The sequence below is a fragment of the Penicillium cinerascens genome (genome assembly GCF_028974065.1).
Source record: "Penicillium cinerascens strain IBT 15544 chromosome Unknown contig_24_segment0_segment0, whole genome shotgun sequence".
NCBI lineage: Eukaryota > Fungi > Ascomycota > Eurotiomycetes > Eurotiales > Aspergillaceae > Penicillium > Penicillium cinerascens.
Genome location: NW_026695290.1, coordinates 645,579 through 670,327, shown reverse-complemented (window position 1 = coordinate 670,327; position 24,749 = coordinate 645,579). Strand labels below are relative to the sequence as shown.

Genomic DNA, 24,749 nt, shown 5'->3' with positions numbered 1-24,749 from the left:
CCTGCCACACCTCACTTGCCGGAGATGGCTCAATTTTTGAGAGGCAAGCAAGCCGGCATCCAGAGGGACCTGTCCGAGGGTCTCTCCCAGGAGTTCTTTCGGCTTGACGACGTTCGTCTTGGCAACCCAGGCATCCTCTTTCTGCTTCAAACTGACCTTTGTCTCCCAGTTCGAGCGCTGTGGTGTGAACTCGCAAATTAGCGTCGTCGCCTATGATCCCGTTCAGTCCCTACTCGCCGTCGGCACCAGTGATACCAAGTTCGGAAGCGGCCAGATCTATGTATTTGGACAGCGGCGTGTCTTGGTTATCTTTGAGTTCCCGCGCAAGGCTTCGGCCAAGTTCCTTCAGTTTTGCGCCGACAAGCTCATCAGTGTCGATTCGAAGAATGAGATTAGCATATACTCCCTTGCAACCAGGTCTTTGGTGACCTCCTACGCGCCTCCCGGTCAGGCCACTGCACTTGCGACGGACCCTTCCCTGGACTATGCCTTCATCGGCCTATCGAACGGTTCGTTGGGGGATTTCACTGCGAAATAGATAAATACCAATTACTGATTCATAACAGGCGAGGTTGTTGCATACGATCTCGATCGAGAGTGCCTGACACCTTTCAGGATCCCGAACCTGTGGCTAGAACAGAACCCGCGCGCACGCCTCTTCCCGGTTGTATCACTCGCCTTCTCCACACGAGATATTGGCAAGATTTTAATTGGATACCCGGAGGGAGCTGTGACATTCTCCTTCAAACAAAATGTCACCCAAAAATACTTTGTCTATGAGGTTCCTCCTGGTGCTCCAGGTGGCGATCCCGAGATGCCCTCCAATGCCGTGCGCCGTCCCAGACTGATCGACGCGGTCTGGCATCCGAACGGGATCTTTGTACTTACCGTTCATGAAGATACCAGTCTTGTGCTCTGGGATACCAAAGACGGCCGCAAGCTTCATGCCAGGACACTCCAGGCTACAAATGTTGACCAGCCGGGGATGACCCGGTCTGACCCTGCAGCTGGGGAATCTTCTGGGCCCAAGGAGCCCATCGTCAAAGTTACATGGTGTGCCAAAGATAGCCCCGATGACACCGGCATCTTGGTTGCTGGTGGACGCTACGTAGGAGATCCAAACAAGGGCCTAACTTTCCTCGACATGGGCCCGACTCCCAACTATCAGACATCGTCGTGGCAAGTGCTTTCTGGTTATCTCGAGCGAACACGCCGGCATATGAATCTTCCTATTCCTCCGGGAGCCCACGCCTCCACATACTGCCTCATCCCTCGCACCGATCCGTATTTTGCCGGTGCTCATGACCCAATCGCCATTCTTGTCGTGCTCTCCTCAGGAGAGCTGGTCACAATGAGCTTCCCCAGCGGTCATGCCATAACACCAACCAATATGCTTCATCCGTTCCTTTCTTTCGTTCACCCCTTCGTGAACAAGGTCACACTTACCCCAGTCGATCGCTCTGTCTGGCTAGGATTGAAGGAGCGCAGATTACAGGGACCCAAATTCGTCTTCGGAGGTGCGGAGGCGAAGAACCCTCTGAAGCGTTTCGAGAACAGGAATATCATTTCTACTGCACATGCTGATGGCACGATCCGCCTATGGGATGCCGGCCATGACGATGAAATCGAGAATGGCGACGCCGTGCAAGTGGACTTGGCTCGGGCCGTGGGTCGAGTTCGCAATATCGAGGTGACCGAGATGTCTCTCGCAAGTGGTACGGGTGAAATGTCTGTGGGTCTCAAGAGTGGTGAGGTGATAGTCTTCAGATGGGGCAACAATGCTTCGTGCGGACAGGAGAATCCTCCTGGTGCCAATCAGGGACCCGGGAGACTGACATCAGTTACTCATCGGACAGATCCTGGGCTGAAGACCGGGCTCCTGCCCTTGACACTTCTGGATATGCAGCAGGGTGCAGTGACGGCTTTAAATCACAGCCCGGTAGGTTTTGTCGCCGCTGGCTTCGAAGGAGGTATGTTGGCGATCATTGACCTGCGCGGTCCGGCAATCATCCACACCGCCCATCTATCAGAGTTTACAAAGGCGCCGAAGCGGAGCAGTTTCCTGAAGAAAGGTGCTTCAGAGGAAGCTCCGCCTGAGTGGCCCACTAGTATCGAATTCGGTGTGATGACATTGGAAGGCGAAGGTAGGAGTCCATGGCCTCGGACTAGTATAAACGGCGCTAACATAATATGTTCTGTTCAGACTACTCAAGTATCTGCTGCTTTGTTGGTACGAACAGAGGAAACGTGGCAACGTTCAAGGTGCTTCCCTCTTCAAATGGTACCTACACAGCAGCTCTTGCCGGGTTCTCAAACGTCGAAGATAAGGTCATCAAACTCATTCCCATCGACGCAGAGTCTGGAGGCCACGCTCTTGCTACACCCAGTGTCGTTGCCGGCCTGAGAAACGGCATGAAAGTCAATGGTGTTGTGATTGCCGTCACACCCTCTGGCTGTAGAATCTTTAAGCCACCTACCTCGAAGGGTGCACACAAGAGTTGGGATGACTACCTTTGCGACGCGGCCGCAGTCGTGAAAAGCGAAGGCCGTGGCTACAGTTTAGTCGGACTATTTGGCGATGGCAACGCGCGTGCATTCTCCATTCCTGGTCTCAGGGACCTAGGCTGCGAAAGAATCAACCACATCGCTGATATGCGACGACTGCCAGAGGCATGCATCACACCCGGTGGAAGTGTGATGACATGGACCGGCCCTTCACAGATTGGGCTATTCAACGTCTGGGGAACTGGTTGCAAATTGTACGTCTCTCGATTGATTCATTTGAACCATCATGCTAATCCTCTTCACAGGGCTGTTTCTCAAGATCGTCTTTACGACCAGGACAAGGTTCCCCCCACTCGTCCCACAATCACCAACATTCAGTGGATCTCCGGCACTCAATATGTTTCACCTGCAGATATGGATATCCTGAGTACGTGACGAAAACCCCCTACCCCCCGGCCTTCAGTATGTCTCGAAGTATGTCTAACCCAGAATATAGTTGGAGGCCCCGACCGCCCGCCATCCAAGCGCATGGTTGAGCAAATGAAAATGGAGGACCAAGAGCGCCGCAAAGCACTCCGTGAAGGCCGTGCGCCACCACCCGAGCTGCAGGGCAATCAGGAAAGCTACTGGTCTTCCATGTCGCGCGCAGTCCAAGAACGCACCGAGCGGCTTGGTCTGGCAACCGATACCATGGACCGACTAGAGGAGAATAGTAGCAACTTCGCCAGCGACGTGGGTAAATACGTACAGAACCAAAAGAGAAAGGCAGTCTTTGGCGGTAAGTGATTCCCGAGGGTGTACCCTTGTGAACAGCCCTCTCCCTTGCATACCACGGGCGGAACTGACAGATCTTCACAGCACTGGGGTCGAAATTCGGGTTCTAGGTTTTTTGTTCAAGCGGCCATTTTCTTTTTGCAGGAGGAGTGAATAGACGATCCCCACAATCAAGTTACATTATTCCCAAATTGAAATTACCCCTCCTCAAAATAAACATTGTGGGACTGGATTTTGTGATGTATATAACGTGCTTTGGACGATCCACAGTGATCAAATCGAGAGTGTAGGGAATTATCCATTTCAACACCACATAGTAGAAGAAAAACGGTTCAAACATTCCTGACTGTTGATCATTTTATCAAGGATGCCAATTGCAGGTGATTGACGTTATTTCGAAAGGTCGACTATGTTGACTATGGAGACGAGAAACTCCTACATACTCAACGAAAGGCTTCCGATCTGCAAGTGGCAATGTCAAAGTGAATTCTATTTCGTCGACCCTGATCAACGCCAGTTGAAAATGGTATAGTATGATAAAAAGATATTTGGTCCAGGTGTCATAAACGTAGCATACTGGTTGTCATCATAGAACATTGGGAATAAATGGCAGGCGAAACGCAAGGAGGTTTGAGCTTAGTGCACCATAACCTCCGGTTGGGGCTGGTGGGAGGGCTTGTCGTCGCCCATCTCCACGTCTTCATCGCCCTCACCGGCCTCATCCTCATCCAATTCATCGTCATCATCGTCACTTTCTTCCTCAAGATCCTCACTCTCGCCGTCGGAGATTTCCTCTTCCTCGCCCTCATTACCAGCGGTAACCTCACCACCGCCCTCCATTTCGTGGTCATCACCCTCGTTCTCGCCCTTGTTGGCCTCCTCCAGTTCCTTGACGAGCGCGGCCTCGAGTTCACGCTCCTCGGCACCGTAGGCGTTGCTGTCATCATCCAAGTTGTCCGCCTCGGGCTGGTCAGGGGGTACTCGGCGGGTGCAGACTCCTCAGAATCCCTTGAAAGGAACTGTCAGCAAAGTAAAAAACGAAAAAGATCAATGGGTCGAGTCTTACCACTTGATGGCGAAGCGAGTCACACGAGGCTTCTCAGCGAGGACATTGCGGCGGATGTGCTCGATCTGGGGCTTCGCAGGGGGGTCGGCGGCCAGTTCTTCCGAGTCGTACTCGTTGTTCACGTAGTAGCCCACACGGACGAATTCACGACCGTCATAGCTGCAGGTGAGCAGAATGACGGTGACGCCGAGGACCTCAGAATCGGGGATCCGCTTGTAATCGGGCGCATCGGCCTCGAAAATGAACTTGTTCACTCCGACCGGGATGGGACCGACGAGCAGCGAGTCGAGTTCCTGATCTTGCTCGGAGCTGGGGAGGTCAGTGAGAGGAAATTGAGAATGGTAGGGGGTTTGGCTTACGAGGTGGCGGAACCAACGTACGTGAGTTTCCACTCCAGATCTAAGAAAAATATTAGCAAGGGCGATCGAGGCAGGGATTCATCAGAGGCATACCTTTTTGGAGCTGCTCGAGACACTCGAAAGTAATCTCGAATTGGTAGGAGGAGGAGAAGTGGGCAGGGTTATTGAGGACTTTAACCCCCAGGAGCGAGACGACAGACATGGTGATAGATGTATGCGATTATGTATGGTAGCAGACCGAAGGGGAAAGCGAAGACAATTTATAGGGCAGAGGGCTCGAGTCTGGGGGAGAAACAAACAGCTTCACCGCATGGAATGCGAAGGCGGGGACTCGTCACTTAAGGAACGAGACTAAGGAACTGAGGATCGAGTGCCTTCATGCGAGGAGACGCGCCTTCGCGTCCCTTGCGCGCCCACCGCCCACCGCCCACGTGACCACCGCTCCGTGTGCAGATTCCATTCGTCGTTTCGGGACTTCGTCGTGCTGCGCTGTATTCAGTCTCCGCTGCGCCGGTTACAGTTGGGCTACGATTGGATTACGGCAGCTGGAATTTCCCCTCTCACATCACCTCCCTTTCTCTTTGACCCTCTGCACCTCCCCAATCACCACTCTTGAAGCCTTTAGTCACAGCACCGCGCGCACTGAGTTACTACTCATCACAGACATCGCCAAGTATGGCGGACAATGACGCCGAACAGGCTTTCTTGCAGGCCCAGGCCATGGACGCCGACACGACAGAACCCGTTGCAGCTGAAGAACAAACGGGAAATGACAACGACGATGAATACGACCCCTCAAACACCCTGGACGACCAGTACCAGCTCACACAGGCAGATGTCGAGCAGGACGAAGAAGATGTCGATTCCACCGCAGCTTCAAATCCGGATGAGTCCTCAGACCCGACCACTGACCAAGTCGGTGACGCGCCGGATCCTTCCCAGACCCCCTCACGTGCTGAGTCTCAGCCGTCCACGCCGGTACTACCCACTGGTGCATCGGTGCAGCCCCAGACCAGAACGATCGGGGGATTTGTGGCCGAGGATGAGGATGATGAGGATGACAAAGATGAGGCGGACTACGAGCCGCCGGCTGCATTGGGGGTGGATGACACAAATGCCATGCCTATGACCATGTCTGAAGATCCAAGTTCAGGAAATGCAATTCAAAACACTTCCCCTGATGTATCGTCGCAGCCGCTTTTGGGCTCTGCCAGCGTGCAAGATGTTGCCAATAGTTCTTATTCTCCTGCTCCTGTTCCTAATATTGATCCCTCTGCTCCTGGTCAAATTCAGCTGGCTGTGCATGATGTCAGCACACAGAACAGTACTGTTCCTACCCCTGTACCCGACTCACCCTCTGCTGCGAGAGGCCGTTTGCCTCATGACCGCGTGGGGATCCTGCAAGACAGGATCGACAAGGATCCGCGGGGAGATATCGCGGCGTGGTTGGAGTTGATTGGGGAGCACCGGAGTCGTAACAGACTGGACAGTGCTCGCGAAGTGTACGAGAAGTTCTTGAACCTGTTTCCGATGGCTGTACGCGCATATCATTCCCATTTGACCAAGTATTGTGCTAATCGATGGATATCAGGCCGATCAATGGGTGGCATATGCCACTATGGAGTCCGAACTCAATGAGCTTTTCCGGCTGGAGCAGATCTTTAATCGCACGCTTCTCACAATCCCCAATGTCGGGCTGTGGGGCGTTTACCTGGACTATGTCCGCCGCCGCAACCCGTTGAGCACAGATACCAGTGGACAAGCGAGACGTACCATCTCTTCGGCATACGATCTCGCCCTCCAATATGTGGGCATGGACAAGGACAGCGGGAACATCTGGAATGACCACATCGAGTTTATCCGATCTGGGCCGGGTACCGTCGGAGGTTCTGGGTGGCAGGACCAACAGAAGATGGATTTGCTGCGAAAGGCATACCAGAAGGCCATCTGTGTTCCCACGCAGGCAGTCAATACGCTGTGGAAGGAGTACGACCAGTTTGAGATGGGTCTCAACAAGCTTACGGTATGCCTAATTGCTGACACTAGACAAGAAGCCGCACTAACTTCGATATCCAGGGCCGGAAGTTTTTGCAAGAACACTCGCCTTCGTATATGACAGCTCGCAGTTCCTACACAGAGCTGCAAAACATCACTCGGGATTTGATCCGCACCTCGCTGCCGAGGATGCCTCCCGTTCCGGGATACGATGGTGACGTCGAATTTGCTCAACAAGTTGATATCTGGAAGCGGTGGATCGCCTGGGAGAAAGAAGATCCTCTGGTTCTCAAGGAAGATGACCCTGCTCTCTTCAAGGCCCGCGTGGTATATGTCTACAAGCAGGCACTTATGGCACTCCGATACATTCCTGAGATCTGGTTCGAGGCAGCTGAGTTCTGTTTCTTAAATGAGATGGAGAACGATGGCAACGACCTTCTAAAGCAGGGAATCGAGGCAAACCCGGAGAGTGGCTTGCTGGCCTTCAAGCGCGCAGATCGACTGGAGGTCACCTCGGACTCCGAACAGGATTCAGCCGGGCGCGCCGCTAAAGTGCGGGAGCCCTACGACAAATTACTTGATACTTTGTACGACTTGATTAACAAGGCTCGGACCCAGGAGACCCAGGACGTCTCGCGGATTGAGGAGACCTTTGCGCAGCAGAACCCCGAAGGCAGACCCACCGACAACGAGGACGAGGAAGTTGATCCGGAGATGAAGGAGAGGGAGGCCGCAAAGAATTTTCAGATCGATGCCGTTCGCAAAGCCTACTCCGCCCAGATCACCCTTCTTTCCAAGACCGTGTCTTTCGCCTGGATTGCACTTATGCGTTCTATGCGCCGCATCCAGGGTAAGGGCAAACCGGGCGAGCTGGCTGGTTCCCGTCAAATCTTTGCAGAGGCCCGCAAGCGAGGCCGGATTACCAGTGACGTCTACATCGCCAGTGCTCTCATGGAGTATCATTGCTACAAAGATCCCGCCGCGACCAAGATCTTCGAGCGAGGTGCGAAGCTGTTCCCCGAGGATGAGAACTTCGCCCTGGAGTACCTGAAGCATCTGATCGATATCAACGATATCATCAATGCCAGGGCTGTTTTCGAGACAACCGTCAGGAGATTGGCAGCCAACCCCGAGAACGTGCACAAAGCCAAGCCTATCTTTTCTTTCCTTCACGAGTACGAGTCCCGCTACGGTGATCTGGTCCAAGTGGTCAACCTGGAGAACCGTATGCGCGAACTCTACCCCGAAGACCAATCGTTGGACCAGTTTTCCCACCGATACGCCACACCCACCTTCAACCCAATGACTGCCCGGCCCATCTTGTCTCCCTCGCAAACCAGGCCGAAGTCAATGTATCCCGGGATCGCTCCCGAAGCTCGCAGCTCTCCCGGACCCCAGTTCAAGGATCAGTCTTTGAGCTCACCGAAACGGCCTTACCCTACCGAGGACTTTGACTATGACTCCGATCGCCCACGCAAGTTCGCTCGAGCCGAGTCGCCCCTAAAGCAAGGCCGGCGTGTTGATCAGCAAAAACGAACTCAACAACTCAACGGCCAGGCGTCGACCGGTCACTATAAACCCCAAGGTTCTCCGGCTCCTCTGCCCCGGGAAGTAGTCCACCTTCTCAGCATCATTCCCGGTGCTTCAGCCTACAATATCTCGCGCCTCTCTCCCGAAAAAATGGTTGACCTCCTCCGTCACGTGGATATCCCTGCCTCTACTGCTCAAATCCCACTTCCCGCCAACGCACGAGGTCTCGGAGCATCTCAACAGTCTGGCATGAACCCCTATTCCGGTAAGTCTCGAATGTCACAGTCATCACCCTGCAAAGTCCTCTAACGCCAATTCCCCCAGGTTCCTACCGTTGAAGCCCGATCCTCTGCTGAAATGTTTGCCGCCATTATCTCCTGTGTATAATATCACCATCTGCGATATGAATTTCCCACCTAATCTCCGAGACACGCAAAAACGGTGATTTGTCTCCTTAAGAGATACTCTTTCTTTTTATGCTTCCCAGGATGTGGTGGAAGCTTCCGTGGTTATCCTAGAGCCCGTTGCATCATCGGCGTCTAATTTGCATTCTTCCCTGGGCATCGGAAGCCCAGTCTAGCACTCTCGTGTCTCTACTCCAGCATCCATTTTCTGATGGACGGGTTCCTGGTGCTTTGTACAATTTGTGGCAAGCGCAGATACTTCAATTGAATAATTCCTAAGCTTTGTCATGGCTGTCTTTCCTACTATGGTATTTCTGGTAGACTTGATGTGTACTTCTTTCCAAATTAGTAGAAGTCCGCTATTTCTATAGTCGGCACGTAGGCTAAGACTGAGGTTGAAATGGACATATGGCAGGGCAGTAAATACGAATAGATAGATTAAGCTTGAGGAACCAAAGCACAAGAAAAAAAGAATTCGAGGTAGGCATATGGTGTTTATGATACACGCAAGGAATGATGGCAGGCAGAATGGATACACGATTATGATTGATGCATTGCGACCTCAGGATGTGTGAGAGAAAAATAATACATGAGACGACAAGAGTAGGGTCGAAGTCGGTTGGGTCACGGGCTTGTGACACACCAGATGCCTCTGGCTAATTAATATTGCTCTCTTTCTCTTTTCCAACATCGCATCGACACCAGCGTTGGAGCCATAGTATGATCAGTAGTAGAAAGACGATATCCGTATCAAAGCCACCAATAGTAGTGACTTGCTCATGAAACATCAGGGTCCTTTCCCCGATATGCATAATGAGGAATGGGAATTGGTAAAAAAACCAGTAAAGTATAGATCGTGGAAGAAGAGAAAAAGAATAAAGATTCTTGGAGTTGTCAAATCTTCTCAATGAATAACGGATCATGCGGTCGTGCCATTTGTCATGGATACATCTTGCTGGGAAGGTTCACCATTTCCATCTGCTATATTGGATCCATCGATGGGCTTCATGTCGGCTGATGTGGGATCTCCTGCACCATCGATAGACCCTGAGTTCATATCTCCATCATAATTGAAGTTGGGCATCTCCAGAGCGACACCGCTGTTCTTCTTCGATTTCTTCTTGCTTGGCTCCGAGGCCGCTGCCTTGGCGGCCCCAGATGCGCTGGGCGGCGCAGCCCGTTTTTGGGGACTCGAGGTAGGACCTGAAATGCCAGCCAGAGCAGGAATCTTGCCCGAAGCTGGAAGACGAGGTTTGGCGGCCATGGGTCTTTGCTTAGGGGGAAGCTCGAGATCTTCCACGAGGGGCTCGTCGTTGTTGGCGTCAAGCTTGCCTTTGAAAAATGCCTGAAGCAACCCGATCTGATCGGACACGTTGTCGACCGAGATGCGGGCGTATGCAGGCGGTGTCGGGAAGAGAGTGACCACTTGAGTAGTGTTCGTGTTCTGCGACTGGGCTGCGTTGAACATGCGGTTTTGGAGTAGATGAAGTGGCACGCTGAGGTTGGAGAGACCGAACTCGCGGTCCAGCCCGAGTTCCTTGAATCCGAAGAAATCTTCGTCGATGTCTTCTGCAAAGTCTCCACCAACGAATTGCTCACTCCCATCGTTGAATGCGTTGGAGCCGTCCTCGCCACCATCCGCAAGTGCAGGTCGAAGGAGCTCGGTGAGAAGCGACTTGAGGCGATCGTGAGCAGTGGTGAGCTTGGATCCCAGTCGCTCGATGTCGTCTTTTATATAGGACTCTAGCTCTTCGATATCGATGCCAACGGCACCAAGAGTGTGGAGAACGACTTCTGGCTCGGTAAAGGCAGGTTTCCACTCAGCAGAGGATGTCGCATTTTCCACAGTCGGGACCTTGGGAGCTTCCATATAAGTCTTGACTGTTTCACCAATCTTCTGGAAGAAGTCTGATGCAATATCGGTAACAACCTCGATAGAAGATGGCTGGTATTCCTCGAAGCCAGCATGGTAGAAGATCTTGGCGACAGATCGTTGCAGCGCTGCTCGACAAGTTCCAGGCGCAATGACGGGGCCATTGTCGTTCATGACGTGAGGTGGAACATCCTGTTCGACAAAAGGCTCAGGGCTGTACTTCTGGAATTGATTTTGATACATCTAAACACAAGTTAGCTTGGCTAAACATTCACGACAAGAAAAAGCACATACCTGAGATTGCAGCTGCATCTGCTTCACAATACCAATCTTTGAGCAGATCTTGCGGGTCTCTTGCATTTGGCGCATATTTGAGTTCAACTTGCGAGTCAACTTGCTGTCAGGCTGCGTGAAAGAGCCCTTCGGGAGCATTCTAAGATATTCCTCCGAAGCATCCACCATATTGCCCTGGGCATCTTCCTTCCAGACAAGTCGTTCCGAGAGGTCAGGGACACCAGACATGACGTCGTAGTAGTAGGGAACCATTTTGTCGTCTTCGTCCTCGATGCCTTCAGCAAGGGTCTCGCCAGCAGCTTCAGGCTCCCTCGCCTGAGCCCCGGCGTCGTGTATCTTGCCGCCCTCAAGGGCTGCTCGTTTTTCATGTCGAAGCCACCTGCGCATGCCGGCTTTGGTTCGCAGCAGGGCAGGTTCATCGACGTTGAGCTTGTCACCCTTGAGGAGACGGTGCCGTTCTGAAGCCATAAGAGCACGATCTTTTTTGGTCACTTGCTTCCACACCTTATACTCAGGATCATCTAGCTCTCCACCGGGGCCGGCGAGAGCACTGAGTACGGTAGTCGATGTTGTCGGTCCATCGATATCCATTGCATCTCCCTGCTGACTAGCCGTGGCACCTGGCCCGCCACCTACAGGTTCTGATGGTGTGTGAGACCCGGGGGGTGGAGTGGAGAAGCCATTCTGGCTTGCTTCTATGGCAGTGTCCGATTCTGCACGAACAGGAGCGGGAGGTTGAGAAGAGGGTGCCCCTGGGGGTCCTTCGGAACCACTGGGAGTGCTGCGGGACGGGGCGGTGCCCTTCTTAGAGGATTTACCGGGCGCCTTTCTTCCGCGCGAGGACATTATAGGTTCATCATCACTCTCATCGGCGCCGTCCAGTTCTGCCATCTGCATACGACGTTCTTCAGCTTCAACCTCCGCTCGGTCACGGATAACAATGTCGGGAATCAATGGGACGAGCTTCTCGGTCTCTTTCCGCATATAGAGGGCATGTTTTCGTAAGAAATGTTCGGGGTTGGTGTTATATTTCAAACAATTGGCCCAGATAAGGTTGAGATCATCGACAAAATCCTGCTTGGACCGGTATTGCAACCCTTTGAGCTTCTTCGTCATGCTTCCGAGGTCCATGGGGTGCTTGATGACTGTTTAGAGGTTAGTATCAAGGTTGTCTAAGTAGTGAGTGCAGGAAGCTTACTTGAGTAGTAATCCGGCGCATCGCGCTTGTTGACCCGCGTTAAAAAAGCGGTAGAGTGTTCTGTCATGGCCTTGAGTTCACTCAAAACCTTTTCCGCTGCTTCATAAAGCTCCTCCTGGCCGATTTTCTCTTCGCTTGCCCACTTGCTTCGATTCTTGCGAACCTCACTTAACAAACTTCGAAGTTCCGCGTCGGACGCCTGCACCATATCGCGCTTCTTATCGATCCGAGCAATCAGATTCTTCAACGTCAAACTTGAGGCACCAAGGTTCGTATTGCTCAGCGAGCTATACCCAGCCGAACCACCAGCGGCATTGCTCCCACCAGAAGTAGCTTGACCAGATATCTCAGCTTCGACCTGTCGTTCAGATTCCTCCAATCGCTGTTGATCCAGCATGGCATCGCGATCATTTTCCAAGGTGTAAAAGAGTGTGTGAAAGCTCCGCCTTGCAGCCTCCTCCGTCGCTTTCTTATCCTCCTCGAGTTGTTTCCGAAGATCCTCCAATGTCTCTTTCTTTGGCTCTTTGTTTCCGTCGGCGCTAGTCGATGCTGAAATGTCGGGACGTTGAGCATTTGGTGTTCCGGGACCGAGGTCCTGCGACGGCGGGACGTTGGTTTTCGAAAGCGATTCCGTTGAATCAGCCATATCGGCATCATCGTCCTCGTCATAGTCATCGTAATCGTCGTCGAGTTTGCGGGCGGGTTTCTTTGGCGCAGCCGAAGGAGGTGCCGGCGCATCGACGCATTCAGCTTGGCTCTCGGGCTGTTCGTCGGCGACCGCGATATCGGCAGAATCGTCGGTAGCATAGTAACCAGAAAAGAGCGCGTTTATTTTCGCCTCACTAATCCGATACAAGTCGCGGAATTGGGCAATGCGCGGATCCTCCTCGATCGCGATATCGGGATCCGATGTCATACTACCGGGGTTCGGCCCGTCGGCGCTGACAGAACCGCGTATTTGGGGAGTGCGCGAGCCTGACAATGTCTTTACCAAGCCATTGACAGGGCGCGGTGAGTCCTGGTGCTCATCCGGAGGGCGGACGTTGCCCGGGGGCCAGGCGTTGTGGCCGAGCGACATGCTCGCTCCAAAACCCCAGTTATGGGGCGGGAGAGACTCGATGCTCCACGATTGGGATCACGGGCCGAGAAATCACAACAGGGATGTTTAACGGGGAAGTAAAGGCATGTAGAGAAGCCGCGCAATCAGCCGAAACGATAGGCGATGTTCAAAAGGCCAACGGCGATGGCACGGCGACGACGTTTGATGAAGAAGATGAGGGCTTCTGTAGGGAAGTTTCTCTGGATGGGGATGAAGTAGGGCGTGAAGGCGGAGAGCCGCGGCAGATCGCGAGAACGTCGTCGACGTCGATGACCTTTACTGCCTACGAGCTTGGATCTATACTGGGTGCCTGCTGATTGTTCTTGACTCGGTTATTAGACCATGCATTGAATGTTGAGGCATTGTCCTGGTATGGTTCTTTGGCAACTTACCCCTACCTAACTCCACATATGATGCACAAGGCAGCAGCTGGGGCCAATTGATCACCGCTTTGCTACCTATCGCCAAGCTCCGCTAAGCTGCCTACTGCACCCAAGCTTGACCGGAACACCTTGGAAGAAGCCTTGAGCTTCCTCTCTTACCTCCCGTCATCATGCGCATCCGCTATCCTTTCGCAGGTACATTTGAGACCATGATCACGTCCCGGGCTAAGTGCTCTCAAGCTAACCAACGAACGTACTTTAGGTGCTTTCATCTTCCTCATCATTCTAGCCGGCTATATTGGCCTGCTCCCACATGCCACCTCATCGAAGATCCCCTCAAATCTTCAACCAAATGACAAGTTTCTCCACCTGATTACCTTCTTCCTCTTGTCCGTCGCCTTCTACTGGATCTTGGACACCACCCGCCGGCGCACTCTCCACTTGACTCTGATTGTCTGCACCCTCGGCCTCGGTGTCGGCTCTGAAATCGTCCAAGGATTCCTGCCGAATGGTCGAGAATTTGACCCATTTGATATCCTCGCCAATGTGGTCGGCAGCCTCGGCGCCGTTGGTCTGTGCGGCTGGTATCACCGCCGCATGCTGGAACGTCGCCGAAAGAACCGTTTCGGATTGATGGAGGATGGCGATGGCGACGTTGAGCTTGGTGTCGGTGTTGGGGGCCATTCTACACGCGATGAGGAGGGACTGGGCCCACAGGAGTCCGGTGTTATGAACCTGGAACAAGAAGTGGATAACTGGGACGAAAATGCCGCCGACAATTGGGATGACGACGACGGACCAGGACCTTCCGAGCACGATGACTCCCCTCCGAGCTACCAGGAGGGCCATAAGGCTAGCATTGGCAGTGCCGGGCCCACAGCCGGAGAAGCTGCCGGGAAACGCGCTGACTGATGGCCCTTTACTCAAACTAAGTGTTTCATGCGCTCCCATAGCCAGATTTAGCCGTGGTAGCCACATCAAAACGTCTTATGATTATGGACTGACGCATCGATGGATCTCATGTTGGAAGTATATCATTCGTCTCGTTCGAGGTTTATGTTCCGCAGCGCTTTTGTTCTTTTCTTGTTTAATGAGCTTTGCAGCGCTTTCCTTCTGAATATTGAGGGAATGGCAGAGATGGCCGGGTTTGTCTTGATTTTTAGTGCAATGGTTCTGGGACAAGTGAGATTTTATCTCTTCGGGGAGACTGTACAGACAAATCCACTCAATCTAATGACTCTTCGACGACCGAATAAGCTACATTATCATAGGTCCATGGGTGCCTTACAAAAGATCCAGAGACTGGAAGCCGGTTTATTGTATGTTGTCACCGAACAGTCGATGGTCTAGTTTATGTCAAGATAGACATGTTTAAGTTGCTCTTAGTTGAATGATTGTCCCGCCCTCGGCTCTTCTAATGGGGCCAGTATAATCATCATTCGAGGATTCGGTAGTATACAGCACTTCTAGGGCAAAACTAAGCAACTCCAGTCAACGGGCATAGAACTACATAGGGCGAAAAGGACATCAAACAAGGTGACCATGCAAAACCGGGGGTATTTCAAAAAAAAAAAAAATGGTAAAAAGGCTGCCGGCGTGCTTCAGACGAGCATGGAGGAAGAAAACAAAACGAAAGACAGTCTGCTAAGCATGGGAGGAAAAAATTCAGCAGAACGCAAACACCAAATGCCATGATGGGATGCATATGAAAAATGAGATCAAATAACGGTCAAGGGGCTCGTAAACAAATCGTGGCGGGGAAGAATGGGATTCAAGAAATCGAAGCAAAAGACGCGCGCGCCGAGACAAAGAGACAAAGACATCGCCTCTACTCATTATCGGAGACCTCGGGCGTTCCGGACCAGCTTCGTGTCGGAGTTGGAACTCGGTCTGAGGTGGCCTCCAGTTCGGGCTTTGACGCAGGCTGATAATCCGCCTCGTCAGCCAGCTTGGTCATCTTTGTAGATCGCTCGTCGGTCTGGCTGCCGGGTGACTCGACATCATTGGGCTTCGAAATCTTGCCCAGCTTGGTATCAGCCTGCTCTCGAAGCACCTCGTAGATGAACTGCATCTGCATTTCGTTATATACCATCATCATGCGTTGTTCGCGCATTTGATTGACGGTTTCGAATACGGGGTCAATCTCCGGATCGTCAACCTGCAGTAACTGGCCCGACTCAAGCTCGCGCAGGAGATGGTCGAGCGCAATAAAGGTTCCTGTGCGGCCAACACCCGCGCTGCAATGCACCACACGTGGGTTGTCCGAGCTGCATTTGGAGGCCGACAGATTGATCAAATCAAGCAGCGCCTGGCGGTCGCTTCCTTCGGGTTTAGAGTAGTCCGCCCAGCCCGCGAAAAGGAAGTGCCACACGATCTTCGACTCCGAGCCGATGGTGAGCTCGAGTTTACGAATCTCAGAACGTGACTTGCTATCAAAGGTCGTCTCTAACAGGGTAACTTTGCCCCAGACGCCGCCATCTTCCTGTTGGCCATTCTTGTCGCTCGAAAAGGAGTCGAATTCACTTTTTGATAGGACCATCGAGGCCTGCTCCGAGTCCAACGGAAAATATTGAGCGCATTTCTCCCGGCCAGCTTCAAAAGTCTGAGTGAGCATAACGATGACGCCGACCTCCTTGCTCTCATGAAAGACCATGTGCCAAAAATGTGCGAGATTCCCATGTTTGGGACCCTAAGTCACGCTTAGCAAAAGGTATGATAGCATTAAGGATATCGAATGCTCTGTCACCTACCTGCGTCGCAATATACTTCCGCTCTTCCTGCGTGATCGAATCTTTAAGGGTGATCGGCGAGGCGTTGATGAAATCACACTCGCCTTCAGGTACCCGCAGATGGATTCGGCAGTTCGCCCATGCCTGCACGTTGATGTACCGATTCCTCGCCTTGACCTTGGGATCGGCCTCGAGCGCGTAGGGGTGAGAGGGATCGTTGGAGAGCAGACCCTCGGCCATGCGCGACCTCTGCATCCATTCTAGGTCCTCGAATTTGTCGTGGATCTCTGCAACATACCAGAGCGGTCAGTCAGACTATTCCCACGTGCAGGTGGTATTCTCCGATAGGTGAATGCACCCCTCACTCACCCGAAACTGATTGGCATAGGAACGGCGGTACGTCGTCCGTGTTTCCAGCTTCCAACCTGGGATTTCCCTGCTCACTAATATCGAGGCCCGCATCGCCGTCCGGCAGCTCGCGCTTGGTTGCCGGGACGCTGGTATCGATCTTGATAGCCGGATGCGCCATCTTGGCGGCCGCGATCCTCTGGAATGCGCGAACCTTGCCGATCACACCGCGCGCTTTCCTGGAGACGACCTGACTCTTAGAACGTTTCTTCGCGCCGCGCAGGTCAGGATCGGGCGACGGCGAGCGAGACGGTTCAGTGCTGGCTCCCCGGTCAACAGTTTCGAGACGGTAGATGGCGGCGGATACGGAAGAAATCTGCAGCGTTGACAGATCGGGACAGCTATTGAAGCTGTCCCGGGAAGACGTGTTCAAGGCCAGATTTTTGATGATCGCGGGGGTAGGACGTCGAGCGAGAAGGAGCAGAGCGTCGCAATAGCGAATCGTGTGACCTCGTATAAGGCGAAAACGCCAACAGATGAACCGGCGGGGACTTCGGAGGCTGACACTCTCCCAGGGTAGAGGGGCCAAAAAAAAAAAAAAAAAAAAGGAAAGTTGCAAGAAAGTAGGACGGACGGACGGGCGCGAAGAAGGGAAATCCCGAGGTCTCCGCCACCCAAATAATAATTAACGAAGAGCCGAGTATACCTTAGGGTATAGTATTTCGATAACCGTGGAACAGCCCGAAAACGGCTCCTATTATTAAACTCCGCCCCTGTTCCTCCGTTTTTGGCACCGCCGTTCGGATTTGTACTGCCTTTGCTTTTACCGCCCCGGCCTCTATAAACGCTCTCTTAGCTAGTCCACCCTTTCTTTCCCCCCCTCCGTCTTCTTTTCTTGCGTGCACTTCCATATTTCCAAATCGCCACTTTCTCAATATAAATTCTCTTATCTCCAAGACATGACGTAGGGCCGGTGGCCAAAGATCCCCAACCACCATGAAACAAGACACGTTCCAGGGCCCAAAGAGACAACTATAACCGGTTCCAGTTGAATTTCTAGAAAGGACCCGATGTCGCAAGAACGTTTTGTGTCATATAGTTTGTGTTCTTACCTAGCTAGCCTTTTCAGTCGAAGACTGACTGTTCATTTGCTGCAATTCTACACCTTCTGGAATTGAGAGACATTTCAAACATGACAACGTTCATTATCTAAATTTTCCACATGTTACATAAAAGTTGCAGAGTTGAACCTAGGGCCTCAATATGTTAAGCGCTCCTCCAACCAGATGTAAGCTACCAGTAACAAAAGCTTGCATGCCGCCGTGCTGAGCACCTATTCGGTCCGCCAACTTTACGGCGCCCTCAATGGTTGGCTCAATCGATACTGCAGCATTAGCATCCTGCTCCTTCCAAAATGAAGAGTACATCGAGCAGAGGTCCGGAAAAGGTGTCTCTGGAACCTTGAGTGTTTTATCTGACATGGCAATGGTTAGCTCAGCACCTAAATATGGCTGTTTTTGAATTTCACCTATTCTTGTGGTTCCATCCTCTCGCTCTTGATATGTGGTGAAGATAACATGGTCAGGCATCACTTTATGCTCCGAGAGCGCAGATGCCAAGCATTTCACAAGATCCATCCCGTCGCGCCCTTCAGAAAAATGACTGAAGATAAGAACCCGACATCTGCATCGTACGCCCCTTAGTAAGTCAAAGATGAAGCATGAAGGAAGTATACTTACCTCGGCGTATCAGTGGCCCTCACGTTTTGTGCAAACCACTCCGCTACTTGCTCGAGACTCAGCGGGTTGTGCGCTCCATCCAGAAACCACTGTGAACTCCCCCTTTCAATAACCTCGAATCTCCCAATCCAGGAGAAATTTTCAACGCCAGCAGCTATGTCCTCAGATGACATGAAAGGGCCTGAACTCTCAGGGCTTTTGAGCTGCAAGAACTTTTCTGTCATCTGGAGGGCCAAAGAGCAGTTCAACCGCTGTACTGGGACACCAATCGCCCTACTATTTTCCGGAAGGGCACTGGAAGGCGAGACAAAGGTCACCTCGGTCTTCTTCTCGATGGCACGCCGCCGTAGAACTTCAGTAGGGCCAGCCTCCTGAATGGCAGAAAATGCAGGTGCCCCGGCCTTGAATATACCGGCCTTGTGCCAAGCAACATCGTCGAACGTAGGACCCAGTTGGTCAACGTGGTCCATACCAAGGGACGTGATTCCCGTCACGACTGGCTTCGAAATCACGTTTGTAGCATCATACTCTCCGCCGTGGTGAGTCTCAAAGATGGCTGCATCCACTTTCTCCTTGATGAATGTATGGAAAGCCAGCAGAAGAAGAAGCTGCAGGTACCGGGGTTGTCTTTCAAACCCCGTGAGTTGATGTAAGTCGGGCGGCGAAAGACGTTCCCATACTTCAAAGAAATAACGTGTGAAGAGATCTTCCGTGATGGGTCGACCACCAATCTGGATTCTCTCCCGAATACATTGCAGGTCGGGGGAAGTATATAGCCCGATCTGTTTTGGGAATCCCGTTCTCAACCCATGCGCGTGAAGGAAGGAGCGAGTAAAGGCGCAGGTGCTCCCTTTGCCTTTCGTCCCGGCCACGTGTATAATGTTCAGATTATTGACATCGTTTTCCTAGTCCTAGTAAGCATGGGCATGGTATTTAAGGGGACATAATTTGGTATCCTTACTGAGTGTCCTAGCGCGTGCAGCCATTCCTTCATTCCAACCAAACTAGGCACGCCCTTCACGGTGATCTCGCCGCTAGGAGTTGCAGAGTCAAGAGCCGAAGGGTGCTTCGCCAGGAGTTTTGGTCGGGCTTTTCTTCTTCGTGATCCCAGAATTTTCAGCGCATTCTGTGAATGTCAGATCAATGGCCGCTGTACGCTGAGCAGAGAGAACAATTACTTCGTAGGTACGCTTCATTTTGCTCAATATATCACAACAAGGCCCTGTGTAAAGGCGCCGTACAGAACATTGATATTGACGAATCAATATATCCGGATAATTCCCGTCCCGGACTGTTGGGTTGGGCACGCAGTCGGAGTGAAGTCGAGGGGGCGCCTAACCTGTTCGGGCCTGCTGACCAAATCGGTGACCCACAGGCCTAATCAGGAAGGCATCCATCAACACCTCAGGACTCAAAGACCCCATGGCTTCTTTGAAGTTGCTGTTTTTCCCAGGGTGCACTTTGGTATTACCGGTCAGAATTATTCTCGTAATATGGGATCCATTGATTGATAATCGTAATGGGAAGTATCCGCTATTTCAATCACTGGATGTTGCACCACGGCAAGAGGGACGATGCAAGCAATTCGGCGATGCTCCGGGCTACTTCTATTTCTGACTGACTGAGACACTCGGTTCCGAACTCCTTGAGAAGTAATTGCGTCCTATCCTCAAGTGCGAGTGAAGCCAATACCTGGTCCTCTTTCACTCCACTACCAACCTCTCAGTGCTGCTATCGGGGGGTTTTCTAACATTGAAGTTAGGTATCTACCTTGATAGCATATCCACAAAGAGAAGCATATTCCATTCCCAAAAGCTACAAATTTATTTTGAGGCTAGCGCAACAAGCGCCAGGTTTAATATTCATCATACTCAACCAGACTGGCACTAGCCATCCACCTCTACTCCGGAAGGCAACATAATGTGACCGGATGTCCACATTCTGGTTATCTTCGAGGATCAAATCGTTGTCCGAATGATCGTTTACGTGGTGACGGTTTTCTCAAGTCACACACGGTTGTAAAGGTTGCATCGAGGAACGCGAGCGAGCAATAAGATGAGGCTCGCGGTTGCATCACGAGTGGAAACCACCCTAAGGCGGCCTCGGCTGTAAGCCGACGCGAAGTGGAAGTTAGATGTGCGGGTCGTGGAAGACGCCGAGTCGCGGTTGAGTGAGGCGATTGAAACGGCCTCCACCATTTTGCTACGTAGGTACAATGTAGATAGAAAGGGAATGTCGGAAATAGAAAGTGGAAACCGGCAACCAGAAAGCGGAAACCGGATCTGAAATAGAAACAAAGTATATTGTGATTCCACGGTTATTGGCCGCAGTCAGCTTTGCCACTCGCGAACTGAGCTGGTTGCGGCCACTGCGTTGAAACTGGACACTGAAACGTAAACTTCCAGGAACCGGTGAATATTATTGTTCCTGTTCGATTCCAAGGTTCCATCTCCCCACTCTTTGGATCCCGCGAATCGTTGAATCCACTTGTTCCCGAAGCCGTGTTTTGCATCTATTTTATCGATAACCCCCGGTGTTTGGAGGCGATCGCGGGGGAAAAGATATCCTTCCCGTCGCGCATCCGCATCCCTTCTACCATATCAACACGCCCTCTGGTTTCGACTTGGATGACGGGCTCCGTTCGCGACGGGTGTTGATCGCCCTTCACTTTTGTTACAGTTTCGCGGGTCATGATCACGCGCGAAATGGTATCCCAAGCTCAAATCCTCGATCGCGCTGCGCCGCTACAAAGCGCCCCGTCCGTCGTGTCGCGACAGTCGCACTCGGGCCGACGACATCGCTCGGGTCGCTCTCACCATGGCGGCCCTCTCAGTTCCTCGTCGAACGATTTCCCCATCTTCACATACACCGGCGATACCGAGGTTGTCATCCGCGCCGGGTCGCAAGAGAAACGATACCTCCTCCATCGACTGATTCTGGCGCAATGCTCGGGATTCTTCGAGGCAAGCACAAACGAGGACTGGACCCGTCAGAATACATCGGCGGTAGGCGCGCCAAAACCCGACGGGACATTGTCTCGACTGAGCGAAGAAGACTCGTTGTCTAATGGATCCACGCTGGCGCAGTCGGAAACCGGAGGATCGCTGGTACGGCCGGGAGAAAAGAGACGGTGGAGGTATGAGCTGGATTGGGAGACTCGTGCGGAGGACGAGGAGCCGATTCTGGTACAAAAGGTTGGTCTCTTACTGGAAAGCAGTCGCCCTAATCTACGTGCACATCGAGCTAATAAAGGCCCCCTTACAGCAACCGACCTACGCTCCAATGTTCAATGGCGATCAAACCGCATTCCCTCCGACGATGACGAAGCCGTCCAATGCACAGGCAGGCTTTTTTCGGTCCATGGCGAACTTGACAGGAATGCAGTCGGTCGTTCATCTTCCCTCGTCCGGGGGTGACGGCCAGGGCGTTGTCAGCCCTTTGATACGCGACTATGAAAACCTCTTCCGGATCTTCTACAACCACGCCCCGGCCCTCAACAGCGTCAACATTGCCTCTGCCTATACAGAGTGCAAGTCTCTACTCGCACTAGCAGATATGTATGACGCACTGCCGGTGACAGGTCCGCGCGTAGACCACCACCTATTGGGATTCGGTTCGCGCCTTTTTAAGCAAATCGCCAAGTACCCGCCCAGCTACCTCAAACTCGGGTATCTGGCTCGCAGCCGGGTCATCTTCTCTGAAGCCCTGATCCATGTTGTGGGCCAGTGGCCCTCGGCCTTGCCAAACCTACGCAGCGGCACATACGCTCCTCTTCCAAACTCCGTCCTCGATCTAATCGAGGACAAATACGAGGATCTCGAGGACCTCAAGGCCCGCGTCGAGTCCAAACTCCTCCGCCTATCCCTAACCACCTCGCGCGGCGAGCGCGTCGGTCCCTCAAACGCCTACCTGGACTGGCTTGCAGTCTCATTATTCCGCCAGTGGCTCATTGAAAACACCACACCACCGCCAGCTCCTATACTCAAGAACTCATCCAATAGTGCTCCGCCAAACGGGCAAGGATCCCAAACAACCTCCTCGAGGCCAACTGCTTCGCCCGATCCAACAGCCCGCGTCTATAGACTCGTGGGATCATCCTCTTCACAAGCGTATTTACCTCATGACGAACTCAAACGATTCCTCAAGCTCCACCCCACCCCCTCCTCCGACTCCCCATACAGCCGCGAGACTTTGAAACGCTTCGAGCGCAAAATGGACGAGATCAAACGGCTAGCCCGCGAGATCGTCAAACCGTTGATGCGGAACTTCCTCGAGCTCGAAGCAAAGAGTAGCAGCGAACATGCGAATAGCAACACTACCGTCCAAGAGAGCCCGGGCTTGCCATACTTGACCTGTACACGCGTCGAAGAAGCCGACCTGCCCTGGAGCTGACCTAGTGAGTTGAAGTTTTGATCCGTTTTCTTTGGTGCCTTGCATTTCTCGGGCAGCTGGTTCTGTCTGGGATTGGGTCGGCTGTACTCAGACCCCTGTTTTTCTGCCATCTTTGCGCGATGATGTGATGTTTATTTGATTGATGCCTACTATTTTACCAATATCTACAGTTAATGTGTCGACGATTTCATGAATATGCTTTTCATTTTTCCATTTCCCTATCCAGGTGCTGACACTAGAGAATTGCCATGTAAGGTCGGTGGGCTTGCGTATGTCAAGATAGCAATAGAATCCAAGTTGATCATGAACTATGTATACACGTCACCCGGGGAAGTATTCTACAGTAATATACATGGCAGGGAAGAGTAGAGACGTCTGTTGCCAGCCTCTACTCCTGCTTTCCAATCGTCTCCATCCCATCCATCCAGGGCCACAAGACTTCCGGTACGACCACGACACCACGCTCGGCATCCCAGCCGTTCTCCAGAATAGCAGCCAACACGCGCGGAACAGCCATTGCAGTGCCGTTCACTGTATGCGGGAATCGCGAGTCCTTGACAGCACCGCCGCGCACGCGAGTCGCGAGACGCCGGCTCTGGTAGTCCGTGCAGATAGAAGCGGAGGTGACCTCACCCCAAGCCGATTCTAGTCTTTGCACGGCCGGATCGACAGTAGAGGTGGATTCCTCAGTCCCGGGGCGGAAGCGCGAGGGAAAGAGGGCCTCGATGTCACGCTTGCGGGTCGCGCTGGCGCCCAGGTCGCCGGTAGGCATTTCGAGCACGCGGCAGGGGAGGTGGAGCGATGTCAGGATCTCGGTCTGCATCTCTAGAAGCTCGGCGAAGAGGTCATAGGAGGCCTTTGCGGCCAAGTCAACATTATCTGCCCACCCGAATAGCTCGACCTTGGTGAACTCGTGCACGCGATACAATCCCTTGGTGTCGACACCGCGCGAACCAGCCTCCGCACGGTAACAGCGGCTAGCACCGACCAGCTTGAGGGGAAGATCTTTGGCATCGATGTCACGGCCAGCGTACATCGCCGCGAGGGGGATTTCAGCAGTGCCCGTGAGTGAGCGGGGCGGCTTGTGGTCGCGATCGCGCTCATTCTGTTCGATCGACCAGATCTGCTGTTCGTTATGCTGGTCTCGAGGCTGGAAGCCGCACGCCTCGGCGATGTAGGAGTAGACGATTGATGGCGGCGCGACGGTTTTCCAGCCGCGGCGTCGTGCCACGCTCAGCGCGTACTGCACTAGCGCCTGCTCCAGCATGGCTCCCTCGTTTATGAGGAAGTACCATCCCCATCCGGTTGTTGTGGCCGAGCTGGTGAAGTCGATCAGGCCCAGCTCGGTGCCGATTGTGACGTGCGACCGCGCTCGGAGCTCGACCGGTGACTGGCTAGTCCATGCCGGAGGGGCTTGCGGGTCGAAATTGAGGTAGTTGATCAAACGCGGGTCATCTCCGACAGGGGTTTCGGAGGATGAAAGGTTCGGAAGGGACAGCGCTAGCCGGTGGATGTCCGAGTCGCAGATCGACTTGCGCGCGGCCATAGCAGCAGACTCATCTTTCAGTTGCTGTGCCTCCGATTTAAGCCCTGCTAATTCCTGAGATGTATTACCACCATTGCCTCCCTCCTTGGCCGTATCCTGCCGAGCTGCAATAGACAGCTTGGCGATCGTTTTCTCCAGCTGCTTGATTCGGGAGCGCGGGGTCTTCAGATCGTGATCGAGCTGCTTCGCTTCATCGTACAGGGCCTGTATCCTCGACGGGTATTCGGCGTGGCCTGCGTAGTTTCGGTCGACGCAGTTTTGCGCGTAGAGATCGACATTCTGGCGGATGTGTTTGACGTCTGGCGTGGGCTTCGGAGCTGTCGCGGGTCGCAGGATCTGGGGGTTTCGCGGGGTCACCGAGAACCTGCGACGGAATGGCAACTGTGATAAACCATATCGAGGAGCTGATCTGCAATTGAAGCAGATGTAGGGGTAGGAGGCCGCCATGGGCAAAGCGTTGAAAAGAGAAGCGTTCGAGGTCCGCACAGGAAGTGGATCGTCCGCGTGGGTCCCGC

General features: G+C 52.9%; 9 protein-coding genes across 9 annotated transcripts; 4 read left to right on the top strand and 5 right to left on the bottom strand.

The window, feature by feature from the left end:
- Nucleotides 1-24: 24 nt before the first annotated feature.
- On the top strand, nt 25-3,408 carry N7498_003329 (uncharacterized protein; the record flags this gene model as incomplete). The annotated part of the gene is made up of 7 exons (XM_058450391.1): nt 25-111; nt 170-509; nt 567-2,144; nt 2,204-2,759; nt 2,811-2,932; nt 3,002-3,283; nt 3,364-3,408. The coding sequence occupies 7 exons, from the start codon at nt 25-27 to the stop codon at nt 3,387-3,389; spliced, it is 2,991 nt and encodes a 996-aa protein (XP_058309853.1). The 3' UTR covers nt 3,390-3,408.
- A 507-nt stretch (nt 3,409-3,915) lies between these two features.
- Nucleotides 3,916-4,906, bottom strand: asf1 (nucleosome assembly factor ASF1; the record flags this gene model as incomplete). Its single annotated transcript, XM_058450390.1, has 5 exons — nt 3,916-4,216; nt 4,261-4,287; nt 4,346-4,654; nt 4,705-4,744; nt 4,798-4,906. The coding sequence occupies 5 exons, from the start codon at nt 4,904-4,906 to the stop codon at nt 3,916-3,918; spliced, it is 786 nt and encodes a 261-aa protein (XP_058309852.1).
- A 473-nt stretch (nt 4,907-5,379) lies between these two features.
- On the top strand, nt 5,380-8,567 carry rna14 (cleavage polyadenylation factor subunit RNA14; the record flags this gene model as incomplete). Its single annotated transcript, XM_058450389.1, has 4 exons — nt 5,380-6,240; nt 6,296-6,727; nt 6,781-8,494; nt 8,554-8,567. The coding sequence occupies 4 exons, from the start codon at nt 5,380-5,382 to the stop codon at nt 8,565-8,567; spliced, it is 3,021 nt and encodes a 1,006-aa protein (XP_058309851.1).
- Nucleotides 8,568-9,552: 985 nt separating this feature from the next.
- Nucleotides 9,553-13,076, bottom strand: N7498_003326 (SAGA histone acetyltransferase complex subunit SPT7; the record flags this gene model as incomplete). Its single annotated transcript, XM_058450388.1, has 3 exons — nt 9,553-10,749; nt 10,801-11,945; nt 11,999-13,076. 3 exons carry the CDS (start codon nt 13,074-13,076, stop codon nt 9,553-9,555), a joined length of 3,420 nt encoding a protein of 1,139 aa, XP_058309850.1.
- Nucleotides 13,077-13,650: 574 nt separating this feature from the next.
- N7498_003325 (VanZ family protein) lies at nt 13,651-14,392 on the top strand (the record flags this gene model as incomplete). Its single annotated transcript, XM_058450387.1, has 2 exons — nt 13,651-13,675; nt 13,743-14,392. 2 exons carry the CDS (start codon nt 13,651-13,653, stop codon nt 14,390-14,392), a joined length of 675 nt encoding a protein of 224 aa, XP_058309849.1.
- Nucleotides 14,393-15,308: 916 nt separating this feature from the next.
- On the bottom strand, nt 15,309-16,738 carry ptpB (tyrosine protein phosphatase PTP1; the record flags this gene model as incomplete). The annotated part of the gene is made up of 3 exons (XM_058450386.1): nt 15,309-16,169; nt 16,231-16,496; nt 16,579-16,738. The coding sequence occupies 3 exons, from the start codon at nt 16,736-16,738 to the stop codon at nt 15,309-15,311; spliced, it is 1,287 nt and encodes a 428-aa protein (XP_058309848.1).
- Nucleotides 16,739-18,292: 1,554 nt separating this feature from the next.
- On the bottom strand, nt 18,293-19,492 carry N7498_003323 (bifunctional folylpolyglutamate synthase/dihydrofolate synthase; the record flags this gene model as incomplete). Its single annotated transcript, XM_058450385.1, has 3 exons — nt 18,293-19,201; nt 19,258-19,422; nt 19,475-19,492. The coding sequence occupies 3 exons, from the start codon at nt 19,490-19,492 to the stop codon at nt 18,293-18,295; spliced, it is 1,092 nt and encodes a 363-aa protein (XP_058309847.1).
- A 1,509-nt stretch (nt 19,493-21,001) lies between these two features.
- N7498_003322 (uncharacterized protein) lies at nt 21,002-22,688 on the top strand (the record flags this gene model as incomplete). The annotated part of the gene is made up of 2 exons (XM_058450384.1): nt 21,002-21,490; nt 21,561-22,688. 2 exons carry the CDS (start codon nt 21,002-21,004, stop codon nt 22,686-22,688), a joined length of 1,617 nt encoding a protein of 538 aa, XP_058309846.1.
- Nucleotides 22,689-23,076: 388 nt separating this feature from the next.
- On the bottom strand, nt 23,077-24,681 carry N7498_003321 (putative serine--tRNA ligase DIA4; the record flags this gene model as incomplete). Its single annotated transcript, XM_058450383.1, has 1 exon — nt 23,077-24,681. One exon carries the CDS (start codon nt 24,679-24,681, stop codon nt 23,077-23,079), a length of 1,605 nt encoding a protein of 534 aa, XP_058309845.1.
- Between the last annotated feature and the right edge of the window lie 68 nt (nt 24,682-24,749).